This window comes from Melanotaenia boesemani, chromosome 6 (assembly GCF_017639745.1).
Source record: "Melanotaenia boesemani isolate fMelBoe1 chromosome 6, fMelBoe1.pri, whole genome shotgun sequence".
NCBI lineage: Eukaryota > Metazoa > Chordata > Actinopteri > Atheriniformes > Melanotaeniidae > Melanotaenia > Melanotaenia boesemani.
This window is the reverse complement of record NC_055687.1, coordinates 4,399,987-4,417,997: the sequence shown is the minus strand read 5'-3', so window position 1 is coordinate 4,417,997 and position 18,011 is coordinate 4,399,987. Positions and strand designations below refer to the sequence as shown.

Sequence of the window (18,011 nt, the reverse complement as noted above, 5' to 3'; positions counted from 1 at the left end):
CACAGGCATAATAAGATTCCTGTGGACCACTTTCTCTTGGTCCGTGTCACAGTTCCTGAGTCTGAAGGTATGAGTGTTCTCATGTTTCTCCATAACAGTGTAGAGGTGATTCTCCCAGCGATCCGCAAGTTTTCTCCTGCCCCGTTCCCCTTTATTGGCCAAGAGGACTCTGTCCCCGACTTCCACTGGTGCGCCCTTCAGCTTGCGGTCATAGAAGCCTGCTTGCTTCTCCTGCTGTTTCCTAGCAGAGGCCTGGGCAATCCTGACAGCATCCGCCATGTCCTTCCTGAGACGGTGCACATAAGTATCATAGTCCACCACCTGATCATCAAGAAGCACAGACTCGAACATCAGGTCTACAGGCAGCCTCGGGGTTCTCCCAAACATCAGCTGAAAGGGTGCAAAGCCAGTGGTCTCATGGACAGTGGCATTATAGGAGAAGGTGAGAGATCTCAGCAACTGTGGCCACCTGAGTTTGGCTTTAGGTGGAAGGGCTCTAATCATATTACCAAGGGTGCGATTAAACCTCTCAGCTGCGCCGTTACCCATGGGGTGATAAGGGGTTGTATGAGATTTCTCCACACCAGCAACCTGGAGCATCTCCCTTATCAAACGGCTCTCGAAGTTCGCCCCTTGGTCTGAGTGCACCCGTTCAGGAAAGCCATAGACGCAGAAGAAGTTATCCCAGAGCTGTCGTGCGACGACCTTGGCTGACTGATTAGGACAGAGATAGGCCTGGGCCAGCTTGGTAAAATGGTCTGTAACTACGAGTACATCAAGGGACTTGTTGGAAGAGTCCTCAGCTGACCAAAAGTCAATGCAAACCAGCTCAAGAGGTCTGGTGGTCTTGACACTCTCAAGTGGGGCTCTGGCTTCAGGTTCAGGAGACTTGCTGAACACGCAGCGACGACAGCACCGTACATACTCCTTTACATCACTCTCCATCCCATGCCAATAGAATCGCTGTCTGGCCAGGTAAAGTGTCCGCTTCTGCCCCTGATGACCCGCCTCATCATGGACACCTTTGAGGACCTTCCCCTTCTCAGTGGATGGCACGACATATTGGAATATTTTCCTCCCCATCACTGCATCTTTGGAGAAGCGATACAGCACCCCAGCTTTGATGGTGAGTTTTTCCCAGTGTTTCAGGAGCCGCAGAGCATCGACGGGCTCATGCAACCGCTCTCGCCTTGAAGGTCGTCTCCGCCGTTCCACAAAATGGAGCACACGACTCAAGCAAGGGTCAGCACGCTGCCTGGCCATCAGCTCCTCCCTAGACAGAGGGCAGGAAGCAGACGGCTCAGGTAGTTGAATGGATTGAATAAGCTGAGTTAAGTGTATAGCATGAGGAGGCAGACACTCTTGCTCCAAGGACTGGTGCAGAACAGCAGACACTGCCTGTGCTGAGATGGAATGATTAGACGGTACTACGTTGTCTGGGGTCATCGTCGGGGGACGATGTACCTGCAGTCTGCTCAGTGGGTCCCAAGACAAGCGGAAAACGTCCTGCACACAGTCAAGGTCCAGGGCATTTGCCTCCTCTAAAAGCGCTCCATAGGGGCTCTTTGTGAGGCGTTGAAGTACACTTGGACGTACAAACGGCTCACGGCTGAGGGCGTCCGCCACCACATTTTTAGGGCCGGGAATGTACTTGATTCCAAAGTCATAAGGAGCCAGCTTCGCCACCCATCTCTGCTCACAGGCGTGAAGTCTTGGCTTACTGAGAATGAACGTCAAGGGGTTGTTGTCGGTCCAGATGGTAAAGGGGTGACCTCTCAGCCAGTGACTGAATTTGTCACAAACAGCCCACTTGAGTGCCAGAAATTCCAATCTGTGAGCAGGATAGCGTGACTGGGCGTAGTTGAGCGACTTGCTAGCAAATGCGATAGGACGTGCAACATCATCACCATCAGCTAACTGGGACAGCACAGCCCCGAGGCCATTGGAGGAGGCGTCAACTGAAAGCAGGAAGGGCTTAGAGAAGTCAGGGTGGGCAAGGGTGGCATTTTCCAACAGGGCCTGCTTTAGCTTCCTGAATGCCACACTGCATTCAGAGGTCCAGTCAGTGGAGGACAGCTTCCTGGCCACTGGGGGGCCCCGTTTGCCCTTGGGACGGCGTGGCCCCTTCACACCCGACACCAGTGCAAACAGAGGTTTACTGATCCTGGAGTATCCCTCAAAGAACTGTTGATAAAACCCAACCATCCCAAGGAAAGACCTGATCTTGGTAGGGCAGGGTATTTCGGAGCCCTCCACCATTAAGTCCTTCTCACCCAAGGCCACGATGGCCCTGACTTTCTCAGGATCAGTAGAAATGCCATCCTCGCTCACGATGTGCCCGAGGAACTTCACAGATGGTCTCATGAAGTGGCATTTCCTAGGTGCTAGCTTCAGGTTGTGCGCCTTTAGCCTCTCAAAAACCATCTCCAGTCTCTGCAACGCCAGCTGTTCATTGGGGGCAAATACAAGTATGTCGTCCAGGTAACAAAGCAGGCTTAAGAAATTCTGGTCGCCGAAGATCGCCATCATCATCCTCATAAATGTGGCGGGGCTGTTGCACAGCCCCTGTGGCAGCCTGTTGTACTCGTAAAGCCCGAACGGGGAGGTGAACGCAGTGAACTTTTTGTCCTCCTCATGGACCTCTACATTGTAGTATCCAGAGGTTAAGTCCATGGTCGAGAAGAAGGCGTTCCCTCCGAGAGCAGCCAGGGCGTCGGTCTGATGGGGTAGGGGATGCGCGTCTTTGATCGTGCGCGCATTCAACCAACGAAAATCTGTGCAGAGCCTCAGATCCCCATTTTTCTTCCAAACTAAAACAAGCGGTGAGGCGTACTCACTGGTAGACTTCCTTATGATGTCACGTTCCTCCATTTCATTCAGAGCCATCCTGAGCTTTTCATAATGGGATGGAGACAGGCGGCGATACGGGAGTCTGAATGGTCTGCTGTCACTCAGCCTGATGCGATGGACAAAGTCCTTGGCTTTACCACAATCCAAGCTGTGGCGGGAGAAGATGGACTCATATTTGGCTAACAGATCAATAAGCTTTGCCCGCCAGAATGGGGACAGATCACTCGAGTCTACGTCAATGTCATGCAGTCCCAGGTCATGCAACATTGAACTACTACGTCCCTTCGTACTGTACTCAGAGTTAACAGTCAAGCTCTTTTCACTGCCTGTGTCAGCCTGTTCAACAGTCCTGGTCACTGTACATTTCACGTCATTACAGTGGTCATTCTCATACAAGTGGTCAGTATCAAAATCTTCCAGTGCTACACATGGGGACACGTCAGCAATCTTACAGTTGCGTCTGAGAGTCACTGGTTTTGTGGAAGGGTTAATGATCCTCACCGGGACCCATCCGTCGCCCCATAATGGTGTCACAACCCGTCCCACAATAACAGTCCTTGGCACAGTTCTTGATTCACTTGGTTCCACCACAACTGTGCTGCCCGCAGAGAGGCATGCATGGCTGGGTAGGCGCCCCCACACTAAGTGTTCCTGCATGGGCTCCAAGGTCACTGCATGTTTCAGTTTGACAGTGCCTACCTTATCAGGACACTCGTCGCCTCTCCACGTTTCCACAGCGGCTAGCAGCTGCAGCAGAATCTCCTCCTCCCCCGGAGCCTGATCCGTGAGGGACATCTTCTCCCAAAAGTCCTCAGAGCTCTTTAATGTCCGAATGAGGTGTTTAATGACGTTGCTGCCCAGAATTAGATCATCACTTTGACCCTTCACGATGAGTGTGGGTACTGAGAAGCGACAGCCATGCACTTGCATCTTAAGTTCACACACTCCAACAGGGCTTGTTCTCGAACCTCCACATCCAATGAGAACCACTGATGTGTGAGATATGGAGCCAGGACCAACAACACCGGCCTGCTCCAGGAGGGGAAGTACACGAGAACTCAAGGAACAGGCCATGGAACCACTATCAAGCATGGCTCGAAGCTGCACAGCATCTTGGACCAAGACATCAATATGAAAAAGCTTATCGGTTGCGGACAACCTCTGAGTGTTCTGAAATATCACAGAGGAGGTATCACCTTCCAAAGCACAGAACTGTGAGTAAACAGACTCGAGGTCAACATCATCAAGTTCTTGTGGGGACATGTCATCTGGCCCTACACCCGTCCCCTGCTCATGCGGGCCGGCTAGTTTTCCTGCTGACTGGGACTGATCCTTTGAGCAGCAGGTGGATCAGATGAAGTAGCAGCTTGGCATGCCACAGCCTGATGTCCGGCAGCATGGCAGTTGAAACAAAGACGTTCTTTCCGGCAGTGGGACATGGTGTCATGATTATCTCCCCCACAGACAGTGCATGGACCCCGAGTTCTGTTGCGGCTGCCATTTCCCGGTCTCGGTGCTCTGGAATGCTGGGAGGTCTCCCGCTGCAGCATCCGTTCAAGAAGAGTGATGACATGTTCAAGCGACCGACCTTCAGTTCGAGTTGTTCCACTGTCTACATTTGTTGTAGTGGCAGGTGGGTTCACAGCAGACTGTACATTGCTGCGCAGAACTCTTTCAGCCCGGTTGAACTGCAGGCCATCAGCCGGGCCTGTGGACTGACGTTGCTGGAGGCGTCTTTTTTGGTGGTGTTCATCCAGTCGCCTCTGAACATCAGAAGCTGTCCACTCCTCCAGTGGCTTGCAGCTGAAGACTACAGACAGTTCGGCATCAGGGCAGTGGGTGATAAACATGGCTGTCACTTCACGAGAAGGGTTGTCGAGAGTCTTTCCCTGTCTTTCTAGTCCCTCCACTGCAGCATCAATGGCTTTATTAAGCCGAATCCAGTAGTCAACTGCAGTCTCAGCCGGGCGGGGCTTTGTGTCATAAAAGTCGGCTAGGGGCATGAAGGAGGTAACCGAATCACTGAAATGCTGCTTAAGTATGTCAAACACAGGTTGAGGGCCAGATCTTAGGTCTTTAGAGGGCTGGCTGCGAAGCCCGATAGTTACGACATCCCGTGCTCTCCCTCTTAGCTTGCCCAAAACCTCTTCTACCTGGTTACACACCTCAATCCCTCTCTTTTTTAGATAAAGCATCATAGCTTCCTCCCATTCTGAGACTGTAAGCCTGTCAGTGTTATCACCCCTGAAGGAATGTGGTTCATAGCTATCGTGGCTAACTGTCAGGTTAACTCTGGAGAGATCAGCTGTGGTCGACTGAGTAACACTGTCGCTTGCTGAGATGGACTTGAGACATGAAACTATGTTCTCACCTATGCTGGCCCCTATCTGCTTCACTAAATCACTGAGAACATTAACTGGAGTGGATCCCTCATCCCGATTAGGCAAACTAGGCTGACCACCCACCCCAGCATCAACAGCGATACCAGCATCATCACACACAGTATGATTCACCCTAGCAGGATAAGGAGTAGATGTAACACGTATGTCCTCCTGAAGCCCACCCAAAGTTGGAAAATGACTAAACCACATTCTTGAGCCCCTCCCAACACCTGACATATCAGGCACATCCATTATTGGCGACAGCAAAAGAAATAAAAAAAAAAACAAATCTCACTTTCAAAATGCAAAACTCCGAGCCCACTTCACTTACAGCGTCATTAAATATCCCATTCAATTCTTAATTCCTCCCACACAGCTGTCCAGTGAAGATTAAACAGCAACTGCTGAATCCACACATCAAATAATGATCCCAACAAAAACAGAAAAACAAATCTCTTTTTTTTTTTTTTTTTTCCTTAACAGATCACATTCAGGAATATTCAATAGATCCATACACAATAATCACAATATTTCAAATAAAGTCCGTTTTTTTTTTTTTTTTTACTCAGTCCACTCAGAGTTATTAGGCAGCAACTCAGTCCAAAAAGGACGCATTAAGCCATAACCGTAACTCACGGGACCCAGGGAAAGATCAAACAGTCCTTGCCGCTGCAGAGCGAAGAGCTGCGATTCCTACGCGGAATCCGGCGGTGCAACACCAGGCGGAAGAACGGGTCACGGCACCATTGTAGCGGTTTTAGTACTCTCACATGCGTTGTGGTGCTCAGAAATCACAAGCCATTCAATGTCGAGTCTCTGACGCCTCTTTATTGGCATGTTCTGGATTTTTTAACATAAAGAAAGGTTACAGTCTCAGCTCTGCCACACACACACGAGTCTTGCTGGTGACAGACTGTGGCGAAGCTACGGGGCGTAACAGCTAAATCTGCAGGGGGTTCGTCTTTGAGACGTTCAGGTGTTCCCAAAAATGTAAGAAATTATAACTACTCATAGTTAACAGCAGCAAATGAAGACTGAATAACGTAATGGGCAGTAGTAACAGTGACAGAAACACAGCTAATAATGGCAAGTGGAATCATTAACAATTTAACTCCGTTACACGTGTTTGCTGTCGGCATTTTCATAAAGGCAAGTAGGAGAGTTTTTGTTGTTGCTGTTGTTTTTATTGTTTAAGTAATGTTAATGAATACGCTTTATTTGTCTTTTTAAAGTCGCTTTATTCACGTTGGCTAACTTCACGTGTAAACTAGAGGCAAAGAGGGACGGAAATGGAAATAGGTTCATCTGTTTGTGTTTGATCAGTATTTATTTTATTTAATCATCTTTATATAAAAAAAAAACTTGTAAAATAATGTAAAATATGCAAATGTGTAACTTGAGTAAGATATTGTTGTAGTTTAGCTTAGTTTTCATCAGAAATTCCCAGCTGTTCATAATGTTTTTGTTTGTTTTAAAATAGTTAATTAAATATAAACATGATAACTTTTATGTTGCATTTAAACATGGGGACTGTCTTTATTTATAGATTGTTTTGCTGTTTTGTTACTGTTTTTGTCCTACTTGAAATGGAATGACGCTGAATGAATGTGGATCTTGAACTTAACGGAGTTCGACATCCCCGATCCAGACCATTGTCTCTGTTATACACGTTCTGGTCGGTAGGCGGCGGTATGACCAAAGGTATGACTGGCAGCCAATAAACACAAAGCCGAGAAGAAGGGGGAGTTAAGATTCCCTGAAGTGGCGGTAGAGGGCCACTAGAGGGCGGTGGTGCAAATATGGTGGAGCAGCAGTAGCAGGGAAACACAAGAAGAAGAAGCATAACAACAAACCAACACGGTGACCTGAATTTCTGCTCAATGTGAATTTGTGGATTACACGACGTGAACGAGTTTGAAGGAATGTGTTATAAACAGGTTTGTGCTGCTGTTTTCTTTCCGTTTTACTTATTAACTGTCTCTAAACGTGTGGGAGTGGCGGAAGTTTAAGCTAACATCTGCTGTCAGAGCGTTACTTAACCGGCTGGCCGTGTCAACTTTTAGGTCCTTTCATAGCTCTGTTAACATCTTCTTAACAAAACCACCGTAAATTGAGCACGTGCTGCACTAATAGCAGGATAATATGCACTTAGCTTGATTCTTTAGCCAACATCAGAAAACATTGCTTTTGCTACTGTTTCGTTTAGTTAATCCTCATGTTGTGTTTTTTTTTACTATTGCAGCAGTATGTGAATATTTTTTTACTTCGTTTATACATTTAAATAAAGTCTCTTAATTCCTGGTTTGTAACACCTGTAAATTCATTTAAGCTCATTTGGTATGTATATATATATATCATTACTGGCATTGCTTTTTTAATGGGTGGCTCCACCAAACGCTCAAACTGTGCAGTTTTTCTTTCATAATATGTAGAAACATAAATCAGAGAAAATTGACTTTAGCATAATATCATTTAATTTATTAATATATCCAGTTTCATATCAGAGTCCCCCCCTCTGTACTATCTCCATTCCTTCTCCCACCACAAGATGTTTTAACATTGAGGAAACCAAGTGATGAAGAGTTTCAGGTGTTTATTTTTTATTTTTACATCCCATTCTTCCTGCAAACACGTCTTCAGGTGTCAACAGTACCTCCGTAGAACGGTTCTCCCTGCAGGCCAATTACAGGCTGTCCAGGCCAGCAGGGATGGCGTCCTTGATGTGCTTTAGGAGGATCCGCTCGAAGCGTTTCATGATGAATGGGGTGAGAGCGATGGGGCGGTAATCACTGAGGCAGGTAATGGTTGCTTTTAGGCACAAACACAATGATGGAAGACTTCAGACAGACAGGAACTGTGGAAAGCTGCAGGGACAGGTTGAAGATTCCCAGAGAAACTTCTGCCAGTTGGTCTGGACATGATTTTAGTGTCCAACCTGACATCTTATCTGGACCCGCAGCCTTGTTGATGTTGATCCTCCTCAGGGTGGAGGTCACTTGGTGCAGCTGCAGGGTAACAGGCTGATGCTGCACCTCTGGAGGGTGAACAGTACTTCTGCTGCTTGGAGTGTCGAAGCGTGTGAAGAAGCTGTTCAAGGTAGGAAGGTAGGTCAGAGTGGGGTCGTGGCTGACCTGCTGGTCTCTGTTCTTGTACTCTGTGATGGTCTTGATGCCTTTCCACATGTTACATGTGTTGTTATCATCGAAGTGCTCCTCAATGTGCTGCTTGTACCTGAGTTTTGCCAGCTCAGTTCTTTGCAGGCCCTGCTATAAACCAGTTTGTCTCCTGCTCTGTAGGCTGCATCCCGGCTGTTTGGGGAAAACATGATTGTCAAAGCAATCCTGTAAGGCTGAGGAAGCCTCCTTAGTCCAAACCTGAATGGTTCTGGTGGTGGGTTTGGTTCTGCATATCAGAGGTTTTGTTGGCAGGGATAAACTCCACAGAAATATGGTCTGATATCCTGAAGTCCGGAGGTGCATGTAACCGCGCCGCCATCTTCAATCTACAAGTTAGACAAATTGAGACAAATTTTAACCCTTAAGACTTCAAGCCATTCTGTGCTGTTTTTGTTCCACCTGTTGCTTTTAAAATAATGTAGAAGCTTGTAGCAGCTGAAGCTTTTAATCCCCATCAGCGTGCAGACACAATGTTTCCAGGACAGCCTCAGTTGTCAGATTATGAGGCTAAAATTATTTAAAATGAGTGTTTGAATAGATAAAGCAGCATAAAGGCCGATTACTAACAGAACTTTGTAGAAATAACACACAGATCAACAGTGACCAAACCTTTTCTCATCTCATCGTTCTCTCAAACAATCTCTCATCTAAATATTAAACTATCCATCACAATCTACCCCACAGAGTTACACACCACCGTTCCTGAGAAACTGCTGAAGTCTTTTCTTCTGATCCAGAATCACATCCTGGTTTGTTTGTTTGTTTTTTTTCAGAGATGAGCTGCTTCTTCTATCTCCTGGCCTCCCACAGCGACTTCCACCATGGCCGATTTCTGCTCATCCTGTGTCGTTAGCCGCCGACGGTCCGGTCATTCGGATCCCACCGCCGGATCAGCCGCAGCCTCCAGGAGAGCTACAGACTCCTGCAGCTTCCTGACGAAGGTCTCAGCAGCCCCGTTCAGGTAAAAGAGGCCTACCTGCACCTCGCCAAGCTCTACCACCCAGACTCCGGGGCAGCAACTGCAGACGCTGCACTGTTTGCTCGTGTTGAAGAGGCGTACCGAGCCGTGCTGGCCCACCAGAGCAAGACCATGCCGCCTAATGGAGGTAAAGAGGAGGAGGAGGAGAAGTCCAGAGGAACGGCCCTCCAGCACAGACACTACCTCAGCTACGAGGGCGTGGGCACAGGGACGCCCAGCCAGCGAGAGCGCCAGTACCGGCAGATCCGTGTAGACCGGGCAGCCGAGCAGGTCCTGGACTACCGGCAGAGAGAGCATGAGCGAGCGGGGGCGGCGGATGGGGCGCTGGTGGAGCGCGACATGCGCCAGCGCAGCCAAAAGATCAAGATCACCCAGGCGGTGGAGCGGCTGGTAGAGGACCTGATTCAAGAATCCATGGCTCGCGGAGATTTCCGGAACCTGAGCGGAGCTGGAAAACCTCTCAGCAAGTTCCAGCACAATCCGTACGCCGACCCCATGACCCACAATCTCAACCGCATCCTCATCGACAACGGCTACCAGCCCCCCTGGGTGGTCACGCAGCGAGACATCAGAGAGGCCGCCGCTCAGATCCGACACCGGCTGCTGGAGGGGAGGGCCCGGCTCGGAGAGAAGATGACCCCCGCGGAGCAGAGGCAGTGGGAGCAGCTGTGTGCGTCCGTGCAGGAGGAGCTGCTGAAGCTCAACAAGAAGGTGGACGACTACAACCTGATCGTCCCCATGCTTGGCATGCAGATGGTCCACTTCAGCTTGTCCCGAGAGGCGGAGCGAGCCGCGAAAGGAGCCGAGCGGTGCCGGGCGGAGCGGCAGAAAGAGCGAGAGGAGAAGCGAGAGAGGAGGAAGGAGGAGAAGAAGAGAGCCAACGCTGCAACCAAGACTAAACCCAGCAAGCAGGGGCTCGTCTCCTGGATGCAGAGGTTGTTGAGATATTAAACCAGAGGTGGACAGCTCCGGTCCTCAAAGTCCTGCAGGTTTTAGATGTTTCCTGCTCCAACACACCCATCAATCTGATGCAGGTGTGCAGCAGCAGAAAACATCAGAAACCTGCAGGACTGCGACACTTTGAAGACCAACTTTGCCCATCCCTGGTTTATAATACGAACCAGGTACTGGATCTTACTGGTTCTGGTCTGTTACTGGTGCCGTTTCAGAACTAATTTAACTCTTAAGACCTCATCAAACCCGTCATCATATCACTGTAAATTCCTCTTTGTGGTTTAAACACGTGAATTTATTTACAATTGTATAAAAACAAAATAAATACAGGAAGAAAGAAAAAGACTGGAATAAAATAAAATACAATTATATAATAAATTAACAATTGTTTAATAAAGACAGAGAGATAATGAAAAATATACGAATACATAAATAAGAGTGAATAAAAGTAAATGAATAAAACATGAGTTAGATAAAAAGAAACAGAGTAAACAGGTGTGAAGGGGTTAAACCTCTTCTGGAGTTTTCCTCTTTATGTTTACATGTTTATTCTAACAGAAAATGTTTCCAAAGTTGAGTTAGTGACCTTTTCAGGTGAAAATGTGTCTTCTACAGAGTCAAGTCTCCATCAGCTAAATATCAGAAGGTTGTTGTGCATATAAACTACTGTTTGTGTCATTTAGCTGCTAGATAGAGGTGATTAAATAATCCTGTGTTGGAGGTTTTCTTTGTGGTTCTTAAATGAGGGAAAAAGTAGAAAACTTTCAAAGAAAAACTTTGAAAGACCTTCAGAAAGATGGAGAACTATTGATCAAGACCACTTTAAAAGATTTAAAACAAAGTCAAATATGAAGAAATGAGAACTGGATCAGGGCTTCTGTCATGGTATTTTAATTATATTATGAACATAGGAATCAGGGCAACACTTCACCACAAAAGGGAGGTTTAAGCTCTCCGGTGGTTTCCATCTTGTCCTCATCGTCACAGGTTCTTGTATCTGAACCAGCAGAGTTGGTATTAAGCTAATGAACTGCTTGAAAAGTGGTTTCTGAAACTGAATGAGCCCAGAGTTCATTAAAAAGCCTTTACTATATTTCATATGAATCCTGTTTGCTGGATTAAAGTCGCAGACATGATGCAGGGTGTTGAGTTGAAATCAAAGAGGAAACTTTTTTCTTTAATGTGGCATTAAGGGTTCAGTGGTATTCCAATTGGAATTGTGTGAGTGATCAAGGGATGATGGCGGACATTTTTGAGCCCTTTCTGCCCCCTTTCCATAAGTCAGCATCGATGCCAACTTTCGCTAAGGAATTACCCATAAATCACTGCGATGTCACGTGAAACACGGAGTTTACCGAGAGAAGCCGACGTGTGAAACATGTTCTTCAGTATTGTGGCGCTGGGTCGTTATATTTTTCGCCGTTTAATTTCCCCACGGCGGCGTTTACAGGAGCTTCCTGACCTCAACATCCTAGCGGAATGGGGTGGACGACAGGTAATTACTGTCAGATTGTGTATTTCTTTTATCCTGTTTATGTGCTGCTGATTAACTCATTGGTCATATCACCTTGAAATTTCAGAAATGTGACTTGAGGTGAATAAAGCTGCTACACAAAGATATTTATCAAGATCCAACATTTAAGATAATATTGCCCTCATGATTACCATGTGTGCTGTTCATGAAAGGTGCTTAAATAATGCTCAGGCCCATCTAAACAGTCATGTGCACAGACATTTAGGTGGAGGGAAGAGATGCAATGGTCATACACACAAATTTAATATAATTCAGAAGAACGTCATTTATCCTCAAAGACACAACAGAAAGGCGAACTAAGTTGTTCACAGGCACACACAAACAATATATATATATATATATATATATATATATATATGTATATATATATATATATATATATATATATATATGTATATGTGTGTGTGTATATATATGTGTGTGTATATATATGTGTGTGTATATATATATATATATATATGTGTGTAAATATTTATATATATACAACAACCAACCCCCTGGGGGAAGCTGCTCAAATGAGGAGAATCCTGGTGGCCTTTCTCAAGCCTCAAATTAGTCAGAGATGGTGGAGAGGGATGTCAGAGGAAGGCCAATGATCTTGGAGCACAGCTTCCCCACACCAGACAACCGGTTTCTGCCACCTATACACTGCAAATGTGTCCATCTCAACCTTTATCATTATTATGATGTTATGAGAATTATTCGGCACATTTACATTTTCAGGTTGAGTGTTTGTTAGAATTGGTACAATAAATATCCTGTAAAATCCTCCTTTGTCCATTGCAATTACTTTGTTGCTTTTTTGTTCCAGGTCATCTGCTACGCTCGGCTTAATGTCAGGGTGCCTGTCCTCCGGGTCTACATGGATCCGGAGCAGGACATGAGGCCAAGCTTCAGGCTGACCAGGCGGTCGTTTAATGCCCTGCTGGCCATCCTTAATCAGGAGAGGGACCATGGTTGGGGGTCCTCATTTTTATCTACTGGCTGGCCCATGGTACCTCTTATCGGGTGACAGCTGAGGCATTTGACATCCCAAAATCCACCATCCACAGGGTTGTTCACCGCATTGGAAGGGAGATCAGAAAGGCCAGATCCAAGGTCATTTTCTTTCCCAGCCATGACACCTTGGATGAGGTTGGCCATGGGTTTGGTGTGCTGGCTCAGCATTGTGCTTTCAATAAAGCAGTGGGGGCCATAGATGGCTGCCACATCAGGATTAAACCACCCAAACACAATAAACCGGATTACTTTAATTACAAGCAGCTTTATTCCATTCAACTCCAAGCTGTCTGTGATTCAGCCGGACGATTTCTGGACATTTTTGTTGGCTACGGCGGCTCTGTGCACGACACCCGCATTCTCAGAAACAGCCCCATTTATGTTCAGGCCTTGTACCCCCCACCTGGTTATTTTCTTTTGGGAGACGGAGGTTACCCCTGCCTTGAGGGGCCCATTGCTATTATTACCCCCTACCGACACCCCTTGCATGGAAGGATGCAGGAGCGCTTCAACCAGGCGCACAGCCGGGCCCGCTCCATTATTGAGCAGGCCTTTGGCATGATGAAGGCACGTGGCGGGCCACCCTCTTCAAGGCCCTGGAGGTGAGGCCCCGCTTCTGCTCTGAAGTTGCCCTGGCATGTGCAGTCCTGCACAATTTGTGTCTGGCCCAAGGTGATGTTGTCGAAGAGCCAGAGCAGCAGCCACATGGCCCTGACCTCCCACCCCCACCACCCCCTCCCGAAGACCTCCAGGGGAGCAGTGGGTCCCACATCAGGGATAGGATCTCCGCCTGTCTCTCAGCACCCTCACATCTTGAGGCACCATTACAGGACCATAATTATTCATCTTTATGATTTTTTTTTGTGCCTGTTCATTTGCATCAATGCCTGAGGAAGGCACAAGAATGTTTCATTTTTGCATCCTATTTTGTAGTTTTTAAGAATGCATGAGTGCCTTTTTAGTTTTGACTGACACATTGATGGTTGCCAGGATGGCTCATTTCAGTTTACATTCTTTTTGTTTTTACAGGCATACTACTTTCTCTGCCCCTAATGGATCACCACCTCATCATGGTGGGGCAGTTTGTGTGTCTCCATGACCTTGAGAGCTATGTCGGCTGGAGTTTATACTCCTGGTAGGGACACCCATGCCGTATTGGTTGAAGGGTAGAGACCAGACGAAGAGTGATCCCATCACAATCATCCTTGGAAGATTTTCTCAGCTGGTTGACAATTCATTCTGTGGTAATAAAAATACTACATGTACTGCCTGTGACCTGTTTGCATGCATTTGTTTTACCACACATTGGTCTGCTGATTAAATGAAAAACACTGCCAGTAACTTGTGTAAGACAATAGAGTGCAATTTGTCAACATGCATATGTGCAGCACAAACACCAACTTGCTAGTAAGTGGACTGTTTACCTTAATGAATATGGCAATGCATAAGTTGAAATTCAAAATGTTTTAATATCAGAGACCCAGGGGGTAGTGCTTAAACCTGCACTGTAATGACTGAATAAAAATAAAATAAAGTTAAAAAAAAAAAAGTGTATAAAATAAAGACCTCAGAAAAAACAAATAGGCGGTCTATTTTTTGGCCGTCTGACTGTCGACAAGTTTCTCAAATACTCCCAAGAGCCGGTCCATTTGGGCCTGGTTTCTGGCCTCCCTGGCCTCCTCCCGGGCATCCATTTGGAGGTTCCTGGCCTCTCGTTTGGCAGCATCTTCTTTGAGGAACTCCAGGATGTCGCTGCTGCTGCTCTTCCTCCTCCTCCTCTTCCTCCCTTTCCCTCCACCCTCTGGATTGTTGGAGAGTGGAGAGTGGGTAGAGGGTTCTGGTGGCTCTCCACTGGACCCCCAGGCAGTGCTGGTGGACGGCATTGCGCTGGTGGACGCGCCATTGTTGGGGTGTCTGGGACTCTCATCAGTATCCTCCTCAGCCTCTGTATCCACTGCAGTGGCTATGAGGCTGAGGGGCCTGATGGAGTCCCTCGCCCCCATGGCATCATGCATGGCCTCAAAAAAGGGCCATGTTGCAGCAGTGACCTGCCCACCCTCTGTGCCTGCACCAGTTCGTGGCAAGATGAGATCCTACAAGAAGAGCACATGACATCAGATTCACACATTCAATGTAGTGATACATAATTGCTGATATCTAATAAGACTGGAGAAAGCTCAGGAAGAGTCACCATTGGTGTCAATTGAACCCACAGAACAACATCCAACATGTCACCCAGCAACCCATGTGCATAAACATTAAACAGGTTAACCCTATATTTCTTCTTTAAGTTTTCCCATTTCTTTGCAGCCTGGCTGGGGGGTCACAACCTTCTGCAGACCCATTTCTGCAATGATAACACTATACACATACGCACACAGACACAAATGCTGCTCATCAACACTGGTTTTCTTTTGTTTTCAGCCCATTTACTTTTATATGGATTACAAGAACTCAACACTTACTCAAATCCTTGTAAGGACGCGTTGCGGAAGCCCGTAAATAGCGCTTCATGTTTTATCCTGAGACAAATTAATTTTTTGGTTTGGTCTTCAGACCCTGTTGATGGAGATATTACGTTGTTATTAGCCACATTCTTTCAGACATTCATGACAATAAATCATGGCTGCAGTGTTTTATACTTACAGACAAATCGTCGCTGCAGCAACTTCTCTTCTGTCATTTTTTTTTTTTTTTTTTTTTTTTTTTAAAGAATTGTAATCCTCTCGTTTTGGCGTCTCTCTCCTTGCAGTGCAGGTCTCAAAGTGCTGTCCCAATCCTATTTAAAGCATTTCGAGCCCTTGTGGCCTGTCACCCTCGACTCCTCACGCAGGTGATGTCATTTAGTCATCAGGGGCTCAGGGCGAGTGCTCAAGTTTTCGGTTTGGGATTGGGGGAGGAGGTTGGAGCTGTTGAGGCATTTCTGCAGGAAGGAGAAGAGGAGGGACTGCAGCTCGGTGCTGTTGATGAGGATCATGGCTGCCCTCTGCTGGACTCTCAGAAAACTGCAACACCAACCCCCCAAAAAGATTTAATCAGTCTGTTTAGATTGAGATCTTACACAAGAGAGAAAAATAACTAAGTGAAGATACTAAATGCTGGGTCATATCGTCTCTTAAAATCCTGAAAAGTTTTAAATTTTTCAGCACAAAGAATAAAAACTATTCATATTCTTCCATCTGCAGCAGGTCTGCTGCTCTGAACTCCATCATGGTGATGTGTCTCGTCTGTTCTCTCTTTACAGACATTCTCTGGCAGTGTGTAGCAGTGGAAAAATGACGACTTTTGTTTGTCTTCCACCACATTGTTGCACGTGGTACCAAACAGTTTCCTCCACTTTCATGCAGAACTCTAGGAAAGTGTTGTACAGGATCCTTAGTGGTGGTTTTAAGTGGTAAATGCTTCTCAGGTCTCTTCCTCTTTGGTTTTTGAAGATGCATCTATGTCTTTAAACACAGGGACTGTTTGTATGTCTTTAATCACTGCTGCACAAACACGTCTACTTCACTGATAACAAAAAAAAACTCCGTTTGAGCCAAATCAGCAGTTTTATCAGAGTTTCTTCAGCATTATTGGCTGTTTAACTTCAGTCATCACATCTGGTGATTTTATGACTTTTACATCCTCTTCAGAAAATGTAAAGTTTGGACAGACAAATATTCTCACCCAGATAAGGAGCTGGTCAGATGCTGCATGTATGCTAGCTCATCAGAGGCTCTAGCTAATAAAGTTATCATTATTATGAGCTACAACATGGTAGAGCAAGATATTACATGCTGCGTTCAGTTACACTCAGACATCTGAGGTTTATCCAGGCAAAGGTCAGTTAGCACTGAATATTTGTTAGAATTTGATTATCGATACTTGAGGACCAGTCAGATTGTAGGGGTGGTCCATGGCTCCTCTGGCTGCACCCTTGATGGGGTCACTCCATGATTTCCATGATTGTATTTTTCACTACTAGTTTTAGCTATAAAACCTCGTTTCAAGATGTCCTGTATCACTTCACACTCGGCAGAGAGGAGCTGTCTTGGTATGAGGGAAAAACACTTGGTAAGATTTCCTGAAATAGAAAAAAAAATCTCTAGACTTTGAACAAATGAAAAATATCCTAAAACAAGTGAAACGCTCATTTCAAGTCAACCTGATAATTTGCCTGTTAATGCTTCTTTCAGTGTTTCTCATTTTGAGGGAAAAGATCCTAAAACAAGAGAAACTAAAGAAGAATTGAACAGAGTGGCAGTGTACATGGTTTAGCTGCTGGCGGCGGCTGTGGTAGAGCAGGTTGTCCAGTAAGTAGAAGGTTGCTAGTTCATCTTCCACTTCATCCTGCTCATTCAGGTAAATGAATGTTTGGTGGTGGTCTGAGAAGTTGTTGGCAGGGATTGGTGCTCCCTCTACCTCTGCAGCAGGGGATTTGTTAGGTTTTTCTAATGAAACTATTAATATTCTTGAATTGAGAAGAATCATCTTGTTTTAAGATCTTTTTCTGACAAAGTGAAAAAGAAACGACTTTGAAAAGAAGCATTAACTTGATCGTTTTGAGGGTTTTTCCACTTAATGACGGAGGTGAAATGAATGTTTTACAACTTGTTTTAAGATATTTCTAACTTGTCTAAAGTCCAGATATGTTTCTTATTTCAGTACATCTTAGCAAGTGTAATTATCTTACTGTACTGCAGATTATTTACTGGATAACAATTTCATTTCTACTTGTATAGAAACACCCTTTTCCCTTTGCTTTGGACTTATGTTGTTTGGCTTCATTAACTTTCCATCTGAGAAATAAAAACATCATTAATCTTATTATATATTCAGCCAAATGACATATCCATTAATGTTGACTCATTATTCAAAATCTACACTTCTTGTCTTTAATAATGTGGTCAAACAATATATTTAAACTATTATTCCACTGATATGAAGCCAATAAGACTTTAGATTTATGTGTTATTTTTCATGTGTTTGTGTAATACGATATTATGAAACGCCGCTTCTGAAAGATTGTAGCCCCCCTGGCAGCTGTATTGTATTGTACTGCACTGTTAGTCTTTGAGTAGTTTACAAAAAAAAAGTTGTGGTATGAGGAAGAAGCATATTTTGCAGTACAAGGGAAAATAAGGACCACTACAAGCCTG

General features: G+C 45.8%; 1 protein-coding gene across 1 annotated transcript; it reads left to right on the top strand.

Moving 5' to 3' along the window:
• Positions 1 to 8,058: 8,058 nt before the first annotated feature.
• dnajc28 (DnaJ (Hsp40) homolog, subfamily C, member 28) lies at positions 8,059 to 10,723 on the top strand. Its single transcript, XM_041987954.1, is given in 2 exon segments — positions 8,059 to 8,335; positions 9,181 to 10,723. A coding segment is annotated over 1 exon segment (1,155 nt). The 5' UTR covers positions 8,059 to 8,335; positions 9,181 to 9,182; the 3' UTR covers positions 10,338 to 10,723.
• The last annotated feature ends 7,288 nt before the right edge of the window (positions 10,724 to 18,011 follow it).